This window comes from Octopus sinensis, unplaced genomic scaffold, assembly GCF_006345805.1.
Source record: "Octopus sinensis unplaced genomic scaffold, ASM634580v1 Contig15561, whole genome shotgun sequence".
NCBI classification, from domain to species: domain Eukaryota; kingdom Metazoa; phylum Mollusca; class Cephalopoda; order Octopoda; family Octopodidae; genus Octopus; species Octopus sinensis.
The window spans coordinates 1-18082 of NW_021833795.1; the positions used below are offsets into that span (position 1 = coordinate 1).

The 18082-nt window shown below is 36.9% G+C and overlaps 1 protein-coding gene across 1 annotated transcript; it reads right to left on the bottom strand.

Moving 5' to 3' along the window:
- Nucleotides 1-1352: 1352 nt before the first annotated feature.
- Nucleotides 1353-4787, bottom strand: LOC115230436. The gene has a single exon (XM_029800629.1). The coding sequence runs from the start codon at nt 4785-4787 to the stop codon at nt 1353-1355; it is 3435 nt and encodes a 1144-aa protein (XP_029656489.1).
- Nucleotides 4788-18082: the final 13295 nt, after the last annotated feature.

Genomic DNA, 18082 nt, shown 5'->3' on the forward strand with positions numbered 1-18082 from the left:
AATCAAGTAAGATTTAAAAACATTTTAACATTATATAGAAAAGAACCAGAATTATTTTTTAAAATTAATTCGCCAATATTTAGACACTTTTTCAAAGAACTTTTTATCCGATGACATCTTTTCCCATTTTCTTTTTATTGCCAAAGGTGACCGTTGGTTTTCACTTAAAATTGTAGAAATGTAGTCAAAATCTTTTCCATAAATTTTGACAGCATCCAACAATGTCGCTTCTTCTTTGATAGACCATAAAAGTCGTTTAGTGTCCTTTTCCAATTCGAAATTAGTCTCGATTGAAGCCCGCACGTGTGTCGTCTCTGGCAAAGGAGAATTAATCACGGAGGCTTCTTCACTAATTGTTTCTTCACTTCCCATAGACTCGTTTTGTTGTTCAACCATATTCTTGTTTATTTTGATATATGAAAGAGACTGATTCATATCTTCTTTGATCTCTTTGCTTTTCAAAACATTCTCCTATTATAGGAAATTTACTAAACCTTAAGCTTTTGATCAAAAGATGAGTATTTCATAACCAGTGATGAATGGTAGTCATCGAGTTTCGAGATACATGCTTCAAAAGCTTTCGGATAATCCATTTTCATCTAAAAAATCAACAAATTAGAACAACCGTTGAAACCAGAGCCTGCTTCTCTTGCTTCTCTTGTGCTGACAACTGATCCCATAGCATCTTGGCATTCCGCATACCTTTAGATGCGTTTTCCGTAAAAAATAAGGTAAAAGAGGAACTATAATATTTTATTATGTTTTTAGAATTAATTACAATGGAGGTTTATTAGGGACATTTAAATTGCGAGTCTGAGTTTTCAATATATACATCCACCAAAACAAAATATATAAATAAACTTAATGCTTCCGCTGATATGAGGATACAGTTGTCAACAATAACTCCTAACGTTACACAACTATGCTATGATAAAAAATTACCACAATGTTCACATTAAAATTGTTTTTGGTTATAACTATTATGTTTTAAGTGAAATTATAATAATTGAATTGGAGGGGTTCCGCAAAAAATAAATTAGCCCAAAAGGGTTCCGCGAGCACCTTAAGGTTGGGAACCACTGCTTTAGTTTCATTTGAATTAGAACACCTACAAAGGAACTAATTTCAATTTCCATATAATAACTTGGCTTTTTCCTGGAGGATTGCATCATTATAAGAGTCATCGCCGGCTTTAACCATATTAACCCATTCCTTTAACTCAAATCAATATTTTTGAATTTCAAATTTCGTGGTGTATAATTCAAATTTCGATGTTTGATTTTCTTCTTGATTAGAAAGGAAAATATTTCGAAAACTTTACTGTGTTCTACATGTTACTATTTTTGCAGTTTTCAATAATAGCCATTTGTTCTTTTAAATTCAGAAATGTCTTCGACGGGTACACTTATCCATTTCACAGGGCAGGCCACTTTTGTGGTTGTTCTCGAGTCCGATTTGGTTGCATGATTCGCCGCTGTAGGAAGGAGTTTATACTCCGGGTGCATGCTTTCCAATGTTCTTTTAATCACGATTGGCTGGATATAAGCTCGCGTAGATTCCTGAACTTGCAAGGAGTTCTGGTAGTGTTTATAGAATCTGGATGTTATTCCATCCCACGTAATAACCAACGGTATGATGTTCACTTTTGCATTATGGATTACCTTCAATTCGTTCGCCAAAGGGTCATATTTATGTAATTTTTCTACTTCTACTTGCTTCAAGGATTGCTGAGAAGTAATCCCAATTTCGATAAGCGTAATAATATTCCGAACTTTGTCGAAGACAAAAATGTCCGGTTTATTATTACTCACTATAGTGTCCGTCTTGATGGTAGTGTCCACACGTATTTCAACCACCTCATTAGAGACAGTCGACTGAACGGAGTGGGTCTTTAACTTCCTAGACTGTTTTATTCCATATTTTCGGCAGATTTGCAGGTGCATGCACCTTACAACCTCATTATGGCGACGTAGGTAGTCACTGTTCAACATTCTGCCACATCTTGTAGCAAGATGATCCACAGTCTTTTTGGCGGCGTTGCAATGGTTGCAACAACTACCACCGTTGTCAAAGAATAAGTTGCGGTCCTGAACCATGCACAGCATTCCCTCCGACCATGGAGAGTTGTTCCCATGCGATAACCACCAGGACGATTCTTTCAGATCCACGTCCAAATCATCATAGCAATTGAACAAAATCGAGTGAAGTGGCTTTTTTCGTATCTGTTCAAATAAGTGCTTTCCTTGCAAATCCTTCAGAACATTCAGTTTGAGGCTTTCCGGAGTTGCAAATTGGTACTTTCTGCATAGGAATTCCTTGATAGTGGCCATATGAGTTTTCTTGAATCTGACGGCCTTCAGGATTCCTTCTCTCCTAAAACAATAGGAAGCCTTCCTCTCAATGTCCTTGAGGAATTCAAGAAGCATTCGCTCGCTTTTATGCACCACAGAAACCAATCCTCTTCCTAGTCGGTCTCTTGAAAAATAAAGTCTATGTTTGTTTCCAGGTTTCATGTGTATTTGGTGGCGTATCAAAATCTTGCGCACATTCTTGTCGATATTCTCAAATTCCCATGGTTCGATATCAATAAGCCCGATGTAGTAATTATACAACGATAATGCATGCTCATTGACAGCCTTGAAAAAATTTGTAGAATTTAGCTTCAAGTCTGCCAGGCTATTAATTCTCTCCTCGATTGCATTCGATATTGAGTTCATCGTGTCATTCTTCAAAACTCTGCTATCTTTGTCTTCCAATACTCCATGGTAACGATAGCCATCAATCCCGTCAAGCAGCTTAGCTTTGCTACTCAACCCTTCAAGATTAGTTGCAGACTTTTCAGCGTTTTGCTCCAATCCGGCAGTTCGAAAGAATTGATCAACCTCGGTCATCATTCTCATTACAGTGTCTTCCTTCCGAGCAAACAATTTTAGGTCGTCCATGAACAACAAGTGGTTCGTTGAGTATACCCGAGGACTATTGCCTGACTTGTCCACTAGCACATTTGGGAATTTCGCATTCAATATTCTACTCAGGGGGTCCAGGACAAGAACAAAGATTTGCGGCGATAAAGAATCACCCTGCAAGATCCCTCTATCCATTTTCACTTCACCAATCTCTTTTTGATTAAATCTCAGCTTGATCTTCCATTTCGTGACAATTGCCTTGATAAAATCCACAATCCAATGGGGGAGGCCGGAGTTATCGAAGACTTGATACAGAAACTCGTGATCGACAGAGTCAAAAGCCTTCTTTACATCAATCCAAGCAGAAGGCAAATTATTCCCATTTTGTTGATGGACACATTGGTTGAGCAATGCCTGCTCTTTGGCTCCTTGGCACATTCTTCTCGTCCCCAATTGGTTGTCGCTGATCAAATTGTATGCTTCAATGTAGTCCGTCAATTTTCTGTTCACACATTTTGTTACAACTTTATATAGATTTGACATGCAAGTAATCGGCCTCAGGTCCTTGGGTGAGTCATAAATTTCTTTTTTTGGAATAAGGTGTGTACTTTCCATATATGATATCCGCGACGTTCTTTCAGAGGTCATCGTAGACCACGTAAACTTTTTTAAGAAAAAATTGTATATGCCATCGCATCCACATGCCCTCCAATTTGGCAGCTGGTTAATGATCTCAATAATTGTGTCTTTTCCAAAATCAGCAATTGTGTCCTCGGCACCAGTCACCCGGTTATCCAATAAAATCGAGTCCCCCACGGACTCATGTTTTACCCAAACACTCTCCCAGAATGAGAGACACTGTCTCTGGTCAAACATAAACTGTGTATTCTTCTTTTTCTCAGTCAAGTTTCTGTAAAACTGCCTTCGGTTAAGTTCAAAGCACATATTGTCCCTCCGGAATTTTTTCCTAGCTTCATGGGTTGCCAATTTTTTTTCAACAATCTTTACCTCATCCTGGATGCAAGTGACAATTCTAAATAAATCTCCTTTTTTAGCCTTCCGGTATCCATATTTGCTCAAAATGTCTCTCAATTCATCACTAAATGATTTTCTCGTTTTGTCATTATTAGCTAGTGGTGTTACCAAGTCGAGTTCCTTCCTAAGTTTGTCAAGTTTCGCGTTCATAATTCCAATCCATTCACTTTTTTTACAGACTCGGTGGGTCAATGCATCATATGCCCGTTGGCCAGCATAGAGGATGTCAGCAATGTCATTGCGATTATCCGGTTGATTTGCTTTCATAAATTCTCCAATCGAGGCATTTATACCAGTCAAAATTTCTTTGTTAAGAAGTTGATAGGGAACTTTCCTGGTCGGCGTCCGTAAATCGCGTGGAATTAATTTTACTTGTCCGATTTGGGAATTAAACTCAACTGAGCACTTTCCAAAAAGAGAAATTTCCGTTTTAGAAGACATATTTTTCTGGGTTTCCCCAGACAGATATGAGTCCTCTTTCTCACCACTCCTCACAAGTAACTTCACATTCAATATTGACTTAGTGGTTTGGAACTTTTCATTGAACGTCCTTGTTATATGAGGCCATCCACCGCGAGGAATCCTTCCAAATCTTTGTCTGGCAGAATGAACCACTTCTGTGGCCCACTGAATCTTGTCGGAACTTGTGACTTGATCGATTACTGCTTGCAAGGTAAGCAGGCCTTCGTGGCCTACTTGGGGAGAAGGGTTGTGAGAAAAGGCAAATTCTTTGGCATTGGACAGTCCTTGGGCCACTTCATCTACGTTCTCACTGGCTTTTCTTTTCAATTGATTCGTAGGTAGGCCCTCAGGTAACGTTTCACAGAGCTCAATCGAAACGAACATGCACGTACCACAAGAATTAAATAATACAGAAAATAAATAAATTTTTTTTTAACAAAAGTTATATGTAATTAACAAATAGTTATTAACCAACTAAATTTCCGGCATCGTAAATGGAAACACAGTTTCCACGTACTATGGCCAAGGAAATCCTTTCGAAAAGCCACTTGGACTCGCGTGGGTCTCCCCGTTTATGGGAGATCATGCGGCCAAGCTTTTTTAGAAAGGAAAGAGACTTTTCGCCGATGACGCAGGAAGTCTCGACAGCGATGGGAGTGAACAGATACCGTTCAGAGAGCTCCTTGTACTTTCCAATCTTCATCTTCTCGGTTTTGCGAGAGACTGAGCCAGGCTCGACAGCTGAAGAAGGAAGGTTGAGCTCCGAGAAAGTGTCTGAACACGTCGCATCCCATAACAGAGACTTGCCGAACTCAAACGGGAAAGTCGATAGGCCGTCGGGTCTTTTTCCGTCTCCCCTCGCAAGCCCGACGGGTTCGAGGATTGATGGAATCCCAGCGGCCGTGAGCCCCCTCTGAATAACGTCGTTAAGTGCTGCATGGCGTGGTGCGCGCCCTGCACTACGACGACAGGAAAGGGGATGTAGACCAAAACGGTCAATGACAGCACCACAACGACATTTGTGTATTTCGCAGATTTCCAATCCAAGACGCAATTAATTAATTAATAATATTGTTAAATATCAATTTCGATGTTTTATGAACGTTTTTACATGCAAAACTGGAGTCAGTTCTTCCTCTGGATTAATTAGTTTCCTAATAAAATGTTCTCTCTCTGTTTTGATCTTATGTGGCTGGCCCAAGGGAGATGTTAACATTCCGTTCTCATCTTGCAGCAGGGATTCTTGTTAATGTCTTGTCGGTCGTTTTTCAGTTCTGGAAATAACAGGAGACTGCCCAAGCATATCTGGAGAAGCATGGACTCCCCTCCCACATTGAAGACGTCATCAACTTTATAGTGATGACCAAACGCATTCGGACTAAGCGGGAAACTGCTGGTCACCGTCGACCGAGTGGACCACATCACCAAGCTGATCTACCAAATGTGTTTCAGTCAGGGAGTGGACCCCAAAATTCTCATTTCCTTCAATTTTACTTGATATTCAACCATGTAGGACTTCTAATGCATGTAGCGCTATCAAGTCTATTTCTCTAATGCCTAAACATTTCGAAGGCTTTTGACAACCAATGGTATCGGAACCTGTTTGAGAGGGTACAAATCTGTAAGCCAACGGGAGAGGCTCTGACTGCGATGCTTCCTCTCGAACAGCAACTCATTCGTATCTGAATGTGGCTTCCATACAAGGAACAAAACGCTCCGAAAAAGGGGTGTTGCAAGGATCTTTTCGCCATGGAAAAATCAGCGTACCTCCAAATCAACGAAAGAAACTGAGCAGATCAAAAACCTCGACCCCTGGTGAAAATTACTTGCCCTAATTGTTTACAGTACTTGGGAGTCACAATCGATGCTAAATAAGATAATTCTAATGAAATCAAAAAGATACGGCGCTATGCGCAGAAGGTAGCCTATAGGTTAGATCTACGAGACCCGACCTTAAGTCCTCGGAGATGCGGCAGACCATCAAAGGATCTATCCAGTCTTTTCAGAGACAAATTTGGGTGACCGACCCATTTATCGATTTGAATCAATAACTTGCCTCTAGACAGAAAACCGGATGTTCTTTCAATGATCTCGATTGCCCTGATCAATTGTCTCGTTTATATTTCCGTCCTAATTGTTGTCACTATCCTCTTTTGTCTTACAATAAAAATGTTTCGTTTAGTACGAATCAATATTTTGAGGAATGGAATTCTTAAGTATTAAATAATACACATTAATGAATGTAGCAATAAAACACGGAACAAGACTACTAATTTAGATGTAGAACAATCCTCTTAAAGATAGGGTTAAAAACTGTCGTAAGTTATAATGTCTAGGCCCTTTCTAAGTGTCCGGAGTGATAAATCGGATTTATCACTCCAAATCATCTAAATTCTTTGTTTAAGATCTGAAATTCTTAATGATTACTTTTGTTAATTCAATAATTTTTTAAATTATTAAAATTTGAAAAAAGTAACTCAGTTAACAAGAACGCGGAAATTAAACAAAGAAATTTTCATCAATCAGGTGATTGAGCGTCATAGTAACGAACATAAAAATGTAAGACTACTCTATGCGAATTTTTTTCACAATTAAGATAGATAGATAGATAAGGGTTTATTTTCACAAAGGGTTATCGGACATAAAAGGGCCAGTAGTGGCCTTACACAAGGGGTCATCCGGGGCTATTTTCGTCTCTTTTCTAGAAACTTTTGGAATTGGGTTTCCACAAGCTCGCCAATCATAGGAAAGACTTCGCGCCCGATCGGTATTTTCTCTCTCAGGTTTACGCCGAAGGCCACCTTGAGCGCTAATCTCCTCGTTTTCTCCAGCAGTTTTATAATTCTTTCCTTGGAGGGGGACAAAATCCACCCTTCCAGCCCATACATCAGTACTGGAAGGATGGCTGCCCGGAATACGAATAGCACAGTATCTGGGGGTAGGCGGAATTTGATCAGGCATTTGATCATTTGTGTGCACCGTTTTTTCCTTAGGACGATATCTTCCTCACATCTTCCGTTCTCGGAAAATTGGACTCCTAGGTACAGAAACGAGTGGGTCCTCCGGATGGATTCGATCGTATATGGTAACATTTTCGCACTTCTTTTTGCCGAAACTCTAGTGAGCGTGCATTTCTCGATTGACAGAGTCAAGTATTTCATTGCCATCCACTGTTGTATTTGTTCTAAGTAAATTTGTAGCTTCATTTCCGACGTCGTCGGAAGGGCTGCTTCGTGCGTGATAATGACGTCATCTGCATAGATGAGCACATTCATCGAGATGAACATAGGTTTAGGGAAGTCTGCCATATACACGTTGAATAGTAGCGGGCTTAGGACTGAGCCCTGAGGCACTCCCCTTTTTTGGAGAATGGCTTTCGAGGGTCGGCCAAGATAGTTGACAAAGGAGATCCTCCCATTCAAGAAGCTCGCTAGCCATTCAAGGGTTTCCGCATCAATGTCGCAATTCACAAGATTTTCCAGCAAAACAGAGTGACAGACACTGTCAAAAGCCTTCGATACATCCAAGCAGATAATACTGGTCGATAAGCCAGAGTCTCGTGCTTTAGAAATTATCGAATTCAATCGATAGATGCAGTCAGCACAGGACCGGCCCGGGCGAAAACCCCACTGATCGTGGGAGAGCCAGTGATTCTTTTCAATGTGGCGTACTAGCCTTCTGTAGACGATTCTTTCCATTATTTTTGATATAGAGCAGATTAGGCTTATGGGCCTATAACTCGAGGCTTCCTCTTTAGGTTTCTTAGGTTTTCGAACCATTCGGACTTCAGTTTTTTTCCATGATTTTGGCACGTACCCTCTCTGAAGGCTGGAATTGAAGAGGTTTGTGAGCAGAGACACCAAACAGCTTGGAGCATGCTTGAAGCAGGACATAGGGATCTTGTCATATCCCGGAGCCGCATTCCTAGCTGCACTTATCGCTTCCCAAGTCTCGGATTCAGTAATCGGGCGGCAGTGCTTCAATCTGTCTGAGTAATTTGCTGGAGGAGGTTTAGGAAAGGAGGCAGATGGATCTGCTTCCAAAACACCTGCGAGCTGATTGCGGAGGAGTTCGGTAGTCTCCTCCTGGCTCGACAGGCGACCTCCAGGAAGTCTCAGGCGAATAACTTCAGCCTTTGTTCCGGTTCCAGTAATTTTACTGTACGCTGTCCAAAATTTGGAGTGTTTTGGGTGGAGCATTTTTGATTGGCGTAGCCAAGCACGTTCTTTTTCGAATTGGACTGCATGAGAAAGTGATTTTTCAATGGCACTTATTCTTTCTTTCAGCCGAGTCCTGTCTAGGGGATCCCAGCATCTTTTAAGCTTCGACGAAAGTCTATTTTTTTCAGACAATGCTTTATCATGGGTCCCGGAAATATTTGGAATTTTTTGTCTTGAGTAGATTTTCTCAGAGTACTTTTCCATGAACCTGCTCAGTAGGCTTCTAATGTAGTCATCTGTCCTTTCTATTGCATCTTCATTCTCCTTGACCGCCAGACAGGAGTTTCCAAGTTCAGAAGAAATGAATAATTTATAAAGGGCCCAGTCCGTTTTTGAAGTTCTATAGTGCAAAAAGATATCCTCCATTAATGTCGGATGCAGCATTATAGTCATCATCTGAGGGGCATGATCGCTGCCGATGTCTTCGATTTTCCTCGGAGATTCACATAGAAGCTTCAACGAGGGTGAAGTTAGGAACAGCCCTAAGAAATCATCTCCATGGCATGAAAAATGATTTGGCTCTTTTGATGTCCAAACATCAAAACCAACTTGATCGGATACAGCCCGCAGGATTTTTCCATCTCGATTTTCTTTTCGACAGCCAAAAGATGGGGATTTAGAATTAAGGTCACCAGCAATCAGTGCGAATTGATTGCGTTTGAAGAAATCAGCAATTGCGTTTTTGTTTTCAGCTAGTTTCTTGGAGTACATTCCTCCAATCAGAATCCACTCTTGTCCACATAATACCTCGAAGACACAAATTCACAGGCGATTTCATTTTCTATTCTCAAGTTCCTTATCTTCAGTCCGTTCATATAGAAGATGGCCGTGCCAGTGCCAGCAACCGCACCATCCCTCCATGGCACACCATACGAGGTATAGCCATCCAAGGTAAATGTCATTCCATGTTTTAATTTTGTCTCGTTTACTACTATGATATCCGGCCGGTGGAGAGCCACGAGCCAGATTAGCTCGGAACGCCGTCTCCATATTGATCTGGCGTTCACGAGGATGACCACGAGAGAGCCTTTTACACGGGTTGGTGGCAGCTCTCGCGTATGAGTGCCACCATCTCCCGTAAATACCGCTCTTTTTCGTTAGAGATCACGTTCTTCGATCCCAATTTAATGATTTCCGCCTCGACTGATTTAAGCGACTTATCCATTGATATACTGAGTTCCTTTTTTAGGGGAACTTCTTTCTTGAGACGTCTGCCCCTCAATGGTATTTTCTCCGGTGTTGGTAATTTCTCCGGTGTTGGTATTTTCTCCGGTGTTGGTAATTTCTCCGGTGTTGGTATTTTCTCCGGTGTTGGTATTTTCTCCGGTGTTGGTATTTTCTCCGGTGTTGGTATTGAGGCTTCTGGTGCTTCCAGGTCTATAGTCTCAGTCTGAGTATAGTTGTCATTAGATTTTGAGTCCATAGGCTCATCCGTTTGGATTCCAATGGATACACTGCTTTTTAAGATTTGTGTTTGCAGCCGATTTTTCCAAGCTGGAGTCACAGATTGCTGTTTCTTCCAAGCAGAGGGGCAGCCTCCATACGTAGCCCAGTGCTCCGATGAACCACAGTTTATGCAGTGTTTCGTGCTTCCTCGTGGGTTAGGGCACTCCGTTCGGTCATGAGCACCGCCACAAGTTACACATCTTACTTCTGCTTTGCACAAACGTGCTATATGCCCGTAGGCTTGGCATTTGTAGCAACGAGTCACAGGTTTACGGAACCATGTGCACTTTGACTCAACCATTTTAATATTGCTGACAATTAAGGCCACCAACGACTCCTTGGTCTACACATGACCCAAAGTCCCCACCTCGGCTTTTCTACTACGTTCCGGTTTGTAGTTTGAAATGAGCAGCACGTTCCCGTCCTCAAAATAGTGAGTCTAAGACTGACGGATTTGTGTCCACCTGCACACGAATGTCTCCTCGGAGTGTGGCCTCGAGGTCTGCCTCGTTGATTTCGATGGTCCACAGTGACCTCCATCGACCATTTCTTGAGGGAATAAACGAATGGATTACGTCATATTGGATTCTTTGAAAAAGTGGCTTTCGATACACAATTTCAAATTGATATTCCCCTCCGAACTGTTCTCGACTAAAAGAAATTGTCCCGTGGGGTAAAAATCGTCGACATACTCGTCCAGGAGTTTTAAAAGTTGTGAATTGTACGGCTCCGTGACCTCACGGGTGTCTGTCTTCACGTTGCTGGTCTTGAGAGAATGCACGTCCACACTACACGACTCGTCAAACCAACTTGCCTGAAGGATTTGTTGGTCCTCGGGTCGATGTAGCGATCTTCCTCTCTCACGTAATTATAGGGGGTTAACAGGACCTACGAATTAGTCCCACTTGGACTGCCTTATTTTTGATTCCGCTGACAGAGACGGGCGTGAACTGTTGAGAGTGGTATGTCAGGAGTGCTCTAATTATTCATTCAAGGAAGTGAGCTAATTATGCCAATTTAATTACTTTTCAAAAGCAGACTTTGCATTTAGGTCTTTTTTAGTCAGAAGTTTGTTGTCTATTAATAAATAATATATTCCCGCCCTCGACTATTTTGTTCACTTCCCCGGGCGGACTCAAAACTATGCTAACCGTCTTTTCTTCCTCTGACATGTTACAGTGGGGCAAATAAGTCATGGCACGCCTATCATTTTTTTAATTCAATATATTTTTACAATAACTTTTTCGATTTAGTTCATCATGCTATACAATAAAATCTTGCATTCTTTTGAACCCATAAAAGATATCTCTGCGTTCTTCTTCATTAATGAAAAGATTAGTTACTTCAAACCCAAAAATAACTCGAAAAGAATTGGCCGATAATTTAAAAATCACAGGAACGTCAGTGTCCCTTCGTACAATCACTTCTACACTACGCAAAGAAGGTATCAATAAGCTTTGGCTTAATAAAAGTTGGCTTAAGAAAACCAAAAAATATCCAGGAATTAAAAACAATTTGCTACGAAGAATGGAAAAATATTTCCAAAGTAGAATGTCAAAAACTAATTTTTTCTTACAAAAAAACGATTGGAAGCAGTTCTGCTAGCAAAAGGGAATGCAACTAAATATTAATTGGATTTCGTGCCATTACTTTTTTCCCTCAAAAAATTGACTTTTAAAAATAAATCGTTAATTAGTGCACTATTAATAATTCCCTTTAAGATAGTTTTTTTAATAATTTATCTAAAAAGTTCTATATATTACTAATTTATTTTTTAAAGTAATGTATTTAATAATTTTTTTGCAAAGAATTGTCAAATAATATGTCACATGGGTGATCAGACCCCTATGGGCACCTGGCCTTTACGTGTTTCCATGGCAATACATAACAAATATTTACTAAAAGCCAACTAATATAAGACAAACGATGCGAACTAATGATTGAACTTTAAATTTTTGAGAAAATGATGTTTTATATTTGAACCATGCTTGCTTTAAAATAGTAAAATTATTTACAACATTAGCAAATTATAATGTGAATTATTTTTATTTTTGATAATATAAATTGCAACATTGCAAATTATAATTTACATCAAATTTTTTGCAAAGTTTGTAACAACTTTAACTCTAACCTAACCCAAACCCTAACGTGGGCAAGTGACAACATAAATATATTCAAAATCTAACCCAAACCTAACGTTGGCAAGTGAAAACATAAATATATTCAAAGTCTAACCCAACCCTAACGTTGGCAAGTGACAACATAAATATATTCAAAATCTAACCTAAACCCTAACGTTGGCAAGTGACAACATAAATATTCAAAATCTAACCCTAACCTTAACCCAAACGTACCCTAACTCGAAATTAAATGATGTTTCTGCTGACGATTCTTCAGTCGTTTGACAAAAATGGAAGCCTTTTGGCCAACCGGTGTTTGCTTCGAACATTCATATCCTCCGGGAATATCCCGATTAACGCTTCCTTAATTTGAATGTATTCGTTACATTTCTGACGTAACCCTTAAACCCAGACATCACAAAGTGTGAGTAACCACGCTGTTAAAATTAATATACTTTTGGGTAAGCCATTTTAAAAGATAATTCAAATGTAATTTTAAATTAAAATAATTGATTATCTACACTCTTCCATAATAAATTGCTATATTCAATATTTAATACCTTTTCTGCGGTTTCCATCTAAACAACGTAAAAGGACTGGCTGCCCATAGCGACATAGTCGCCCATGTGACATAATATTAGTCATATATTGAGGAAAAACAACATTGTTAAATTTAGTCAAAATTTGCAAAGGTGCCATGACTTTTTTACCCCACTGTATATATGATTCTAATTTATGTATTCAAAATTTTTTGTTTTATACACATATACTAAATTGTAAAAAATCTAATTTTATGATATTTTTTCAAATTATAAGATTCTTATTTCTGAAGAACCGTAACTTCAAAAGAAATTTCAAGACACATATGTTTTTGGCAACCGTAATAAGCAACGTAGATTTTTATGTAATTTCAGTGTTTCTCTATCAAACTTATCAGTCTATCTGAGTGAATTATCGTCTATTGTCTGATCAATAACTATTTCAAATCTGGAATTGCGTGCAAAATCTTTTGAATAATTCAAAAAATTATCATTTTTCCTATAAAGATTCACCATGCTTTCAATATCTATACTATTTTTTAATTTTACAAAACGATGATTACACACCCCTACTTCCAGATAATTGACATCTTTTTTCCAATACAATTTTTGATATGTCCTACTCAATTATTCGTATAGTCCGACTTTAATTAAAGCCGACAAATTTTCATCTATGAATCGTGTTGTATGAACAGTTTTTGTTAATTTCATAAATAAAAAAGTTGTTCACACACATATATCGAACTAAACATAGCAATTATTTTGGGAGCAAAATTTCTAAATTTTCTCAACTTTTCGGGAAGATGCGTAATAAAAGCAGACATTCCAACCTCCAAATATTTATCCTTTTGTATAGAATCCGATTGAATCTCCAACAATTCCATTTGTAAACTTTTATCTGCATCGGAAGCAAATGGTGCTGTGAATAATGAAAATTCATGTTCAAAAGACGGGAAATCATTGAATCTTTCCTGAAATTCTTTTAACCACAAATCCGATTTTCTTTCATACTTGGAAAAAATCATTACAGTATGTGCACCAACAGTACTTTTCAGCTCTTTCCAATTAAGAAAATGAGCCAAATCTTATTTAATAGTTGGAACTTCCATAATTTCATTTTCTAAATCATCTGACAACTGAGTTATGAGTTTGTTTTTGCCCTGCAATTCCAAATTAAGGTCGTTCAAATATTTTAAAGGCTCGTGGGCCGCTCTATACAGTACCGCTCAAATGTTTCGGACCACCCTATTTTTCTCAATTTCCAAGTCAATCCTAAATTATTTTTATACGGTTCTTTAGAGAAACTTATTAGATAAGCTTAAACACATTTATTCTATTTTAAAAACTTGGACAGATATTCATGTTTGGCGCAATTTTAAAATTATCGATTTTATACTCGATCATATGTTCCGGACCAGTTTAAAAAAAACCGAAAATTTATTAAACTTATAAAAAGTTAATAATTAATATTTCCTCCGTTGTTCGTTATAACAGCATTTATTCGCTCTGGAAGTGAATTGTATAATTTTTCAATGTACGAATTATCAATCTCGTACCAAATTTTTTTGGTCAAATTCCAGAGCTCTGGAAGATCTTTTGGTTCCAGATCATAAAGTTTTTTTTAGTACCGACCACATATTTTCAATAATATTCAGTTCGGGTGACTGGCTCGGCCAAGTTTCTAAGATTTTTATTTGTTTCCTTTGAAAAAATTCATTGTCGACATGGACCGATGGAAGGAGCGCCGTCTTGCTGGAGATACATGGTCTCATCATAAAAATTTTCGAGTCCAACATTTATAATTCTCTGATACTCTGCGGAATCAACATTTTTAATGCATAAGACAATGTTTTTCCATCCATTTGCAGCAATAGCTCCCCAGACCATAATGCTAGGAGAAAATTTTCGTGTTTTTAAACAATATTTTGAGTCAAATCTAGAGTTGGTGGCCTTCTAACATAATTTTTTGTGTTTGAATGCAAATTTATTTTGCATTCATCACTAAAAATAATTTTACCCCAATCATTTTGGCTCCAAGTTAATTTCTCAATGCACCAATTTTTTCTAGCCTTTTTATGGCATATGGAAAGACTTGGTTTTGGGCATTGCTTTCGCCCATTCAAATTATTTCTTTGTAGGCATCTTTTAATTGTATTTGTGCTTACAATAGAATTTAATTTCATATCAAATTTAATTTGATTTGCCGTTTTTGTGGGGTCTGCTTTCGAAATTCTCACTAATTTGCGTTCAGATCTTGGGGATAACAATCTCGGTCGACCAGATTTGGGTCTGTCGGAATATAGTCCAACGGATGAATATCTGGAAATTGTTCTTTGAACAGCAGTTTTGGATATTTTTAATTTTTCGGCAATTTCTCTTTGTGAAGCTCCATCTTAAAAAAAGTGATGATAGCGACCCGATCAACCAGTGAAACACGCGGCATTTGTTATTTATTAGTCTTTTGTTTTTAATTGAATCAAAAATTATTTAAATTTAAAGAGATTTAACTGGTTCGAAACATATGATTGCAACTGGTCCGGAACATATGATCGAGTCAAAAATCAATTATATTCAATTGGCGCCAAACAAAAATATTTAAAGAAAATTTTAGAATAGAATAAATGTATTTAAGCTTATCTAATAAGTTTCTCTAAAGAACCGTATAAAAATAATTTAGGATTGACTTGGAAATTGAGAAAAATAGGGTGGTCCGAACATTTGAGCGGTACTGTATATGCAGACGCCTAATGTTTTGACACCCTGCATTAATGTAACTGACTTATATATTTTCAATTCCGTATTTTAAAATTTTATCTTTCATCAAAAAAAGGAAATCATTAATACATTTTTCAAATAAAATTTCACTGTGAAATTTTCTTAATTTTAGAAATTTTTCTAATCAGCCTTCAAATGAAACAAAATAAATAAAACAACTTTCTTTAAAACTGGATAATCTCTTCATTTACGTAATCCTTTTAGCCTTCAATAATATGGTATTCCATTAAGTCAATCCATCCTAATGTCATTTTGTCGATTGAGTCGTATTTTAAGACGGGAAATTTAGTTTTATTAAATTGGAAAACTCAGGTAGATTTTCATTAAATACTATTTTTCTTAAGATCGTTAATGGCTCTTCAAGAAATATTCTTTTTTAAAGACGTTGTGAAAATTCATGTAATTCTGCTTGCAGGTAGATTCGGATTATTATTGATACATGTAAAAATACTGATCTTCTCGTTAATCGATAAATCTGGTACAACTTGCGGAAGAACAGGAAAAATAAAGTCACGCCGAAAAATTGATTTATTAAAAAATAACACAATTCCAAATTCTAATTAATATTTACAAAAAAATAAGTTTTTTGTAAATGTGGTGAATTCAAGAATTTCCCTAAGAAATTTTTATCTTGATTTAAAAAATGGCGGATATGAGAAAGCTTACAGTAGTTGTTCTGTATCGGTTATATCTTTGGAGCAATCAAGGGCAATGACGTAACAAACAAATTCTTTTGCAGCACTTATAATAATTTATTTTAATAAATTACGATATAAGCTGATTTTGGACATTATCTGATATTAATTGTATTTTTCTCGCAAAAGTATCATTACTTAAGGTTAATTTTCTATCGATGTCGTGTTTTGTCCTCGGACAAAATTCATTGGCAAATATCTGAAGTGCCGTCTTGAATAATTCGCCACCACTATGCGGCTTTATATGTGATTTAATCAAATTGCATATTTTCATCGAAGCCATTGTTGTATCATTGCTAATTGCTTCACTGTTGAAATATGATGTTTTTTAATATATTCTGATTTCAAAAAGTTTAGTTTTTCTTTTTCTCGACTTGCCTAAAATGAGAGTATTAATCAATGAGGTTTCCACTTAGATTAGAGTCAAATTTTGAAGAGTACTGCTAATAATGTCGTTGGCTAGTGTTATTTTTTAATGTGTTTAGCGTTCCATAATATAGGGCACTGTGTTTTTCACTTAAATTCAACTACAAACTATTTTTCTTTCCAGTCTTTTTGAAATACACAATTTTGTTGAGTGATATTTCGATTTCGCCTAATACACCCAGACATAAAAAATAATAAAATGACGACCGAAAATAATTTATTTTAGACTCAAAGTGTGATGCAAGAGTAAATAATTAGATTTTAACATTATAAAACAAATAACAAAAAAAGTTAGTTACTCTCCAGGAGCCGCAAAAAACATCCCGGGGGCCGCGTTTGAGAACATCTGCTATACATCTAAAGAAAGTTCACGGCTGGGTAAACCATTTACTTTCCCCTAATCGTTGAAAATTCTGGATTCCCACCCTATATTGTATATTTCATAAAATTACGATAAAATAGAAATTGATTCACAGCGATATCCATATTCCATTATCTTCAAACAACCATCAATGATATATTATCGTGAAATATGACGTTTAATTAATTGAAATATGGTTATAACGTTTTTTGAACTCCTCTGAAATCATTTATTAAGTTTAATGTACAAAATAGCTCCACGTCAATCAAGCAGAATGTTTCGACTATAAATTTATAACTACTTAGTACAGAAATATGTCAATGTATTATAAATAAGCAGTTAAATGGTGGGAATGTATATATTTTTTGGGAATGTATATATTTAGAAAAGTGGGATTAGTCGTCTATTATCAGCTAAGTCTTCATTCCTTTCCACTAAATTTTTTTGACGCATCTCATTTACAAACTATATTTTCTTAAATTAATATATTCTTTTTACAGTATAACCTCCATTTGGGGCATCAATTTTGAAAAATTCCCCAAAAATAGAGGTTTCCCCAAAAATGAGGTCTGAAATTTTCTTTATTTTTATAAAAATTTTAATAGTTTTAGCATATTTTTCATTAATTTATAAATAATAAGTATTTTTAAGAACATTTAAACATGTTTTCCACTAATTTTATTGATAATTAGAGTATTTTTTCAAGTAGAAAAAAATTTTATTCTATGTCACAGGCTGATAATGCCCTGGGTTGGATATACCCCCTTAAAATTTTTTTAAAATCAAACGAAAATAACCTGATAATTAATTAAAAATAACTTGATAATGGAATTAAGTCGATTTATTCAATTTTTTCTCAATTTTTTGATTGAAAGAATTTTTCAAAGAGTCGGCAAAAACCGGCATCACCATTTTTTCCGAATCAATAACGTATTTTATTATAATTATACAATTTTTTAGGTCTAACCATTTAAATAAATATTAAAATTCATGAATTTTTATTATATAAAAATTTTTTATAAGTCATATTTTTTTTATACGACTTTTGTGTACATATTTTGATGATTCGTCATTAAGATCTTTAAGTACGCACTGGT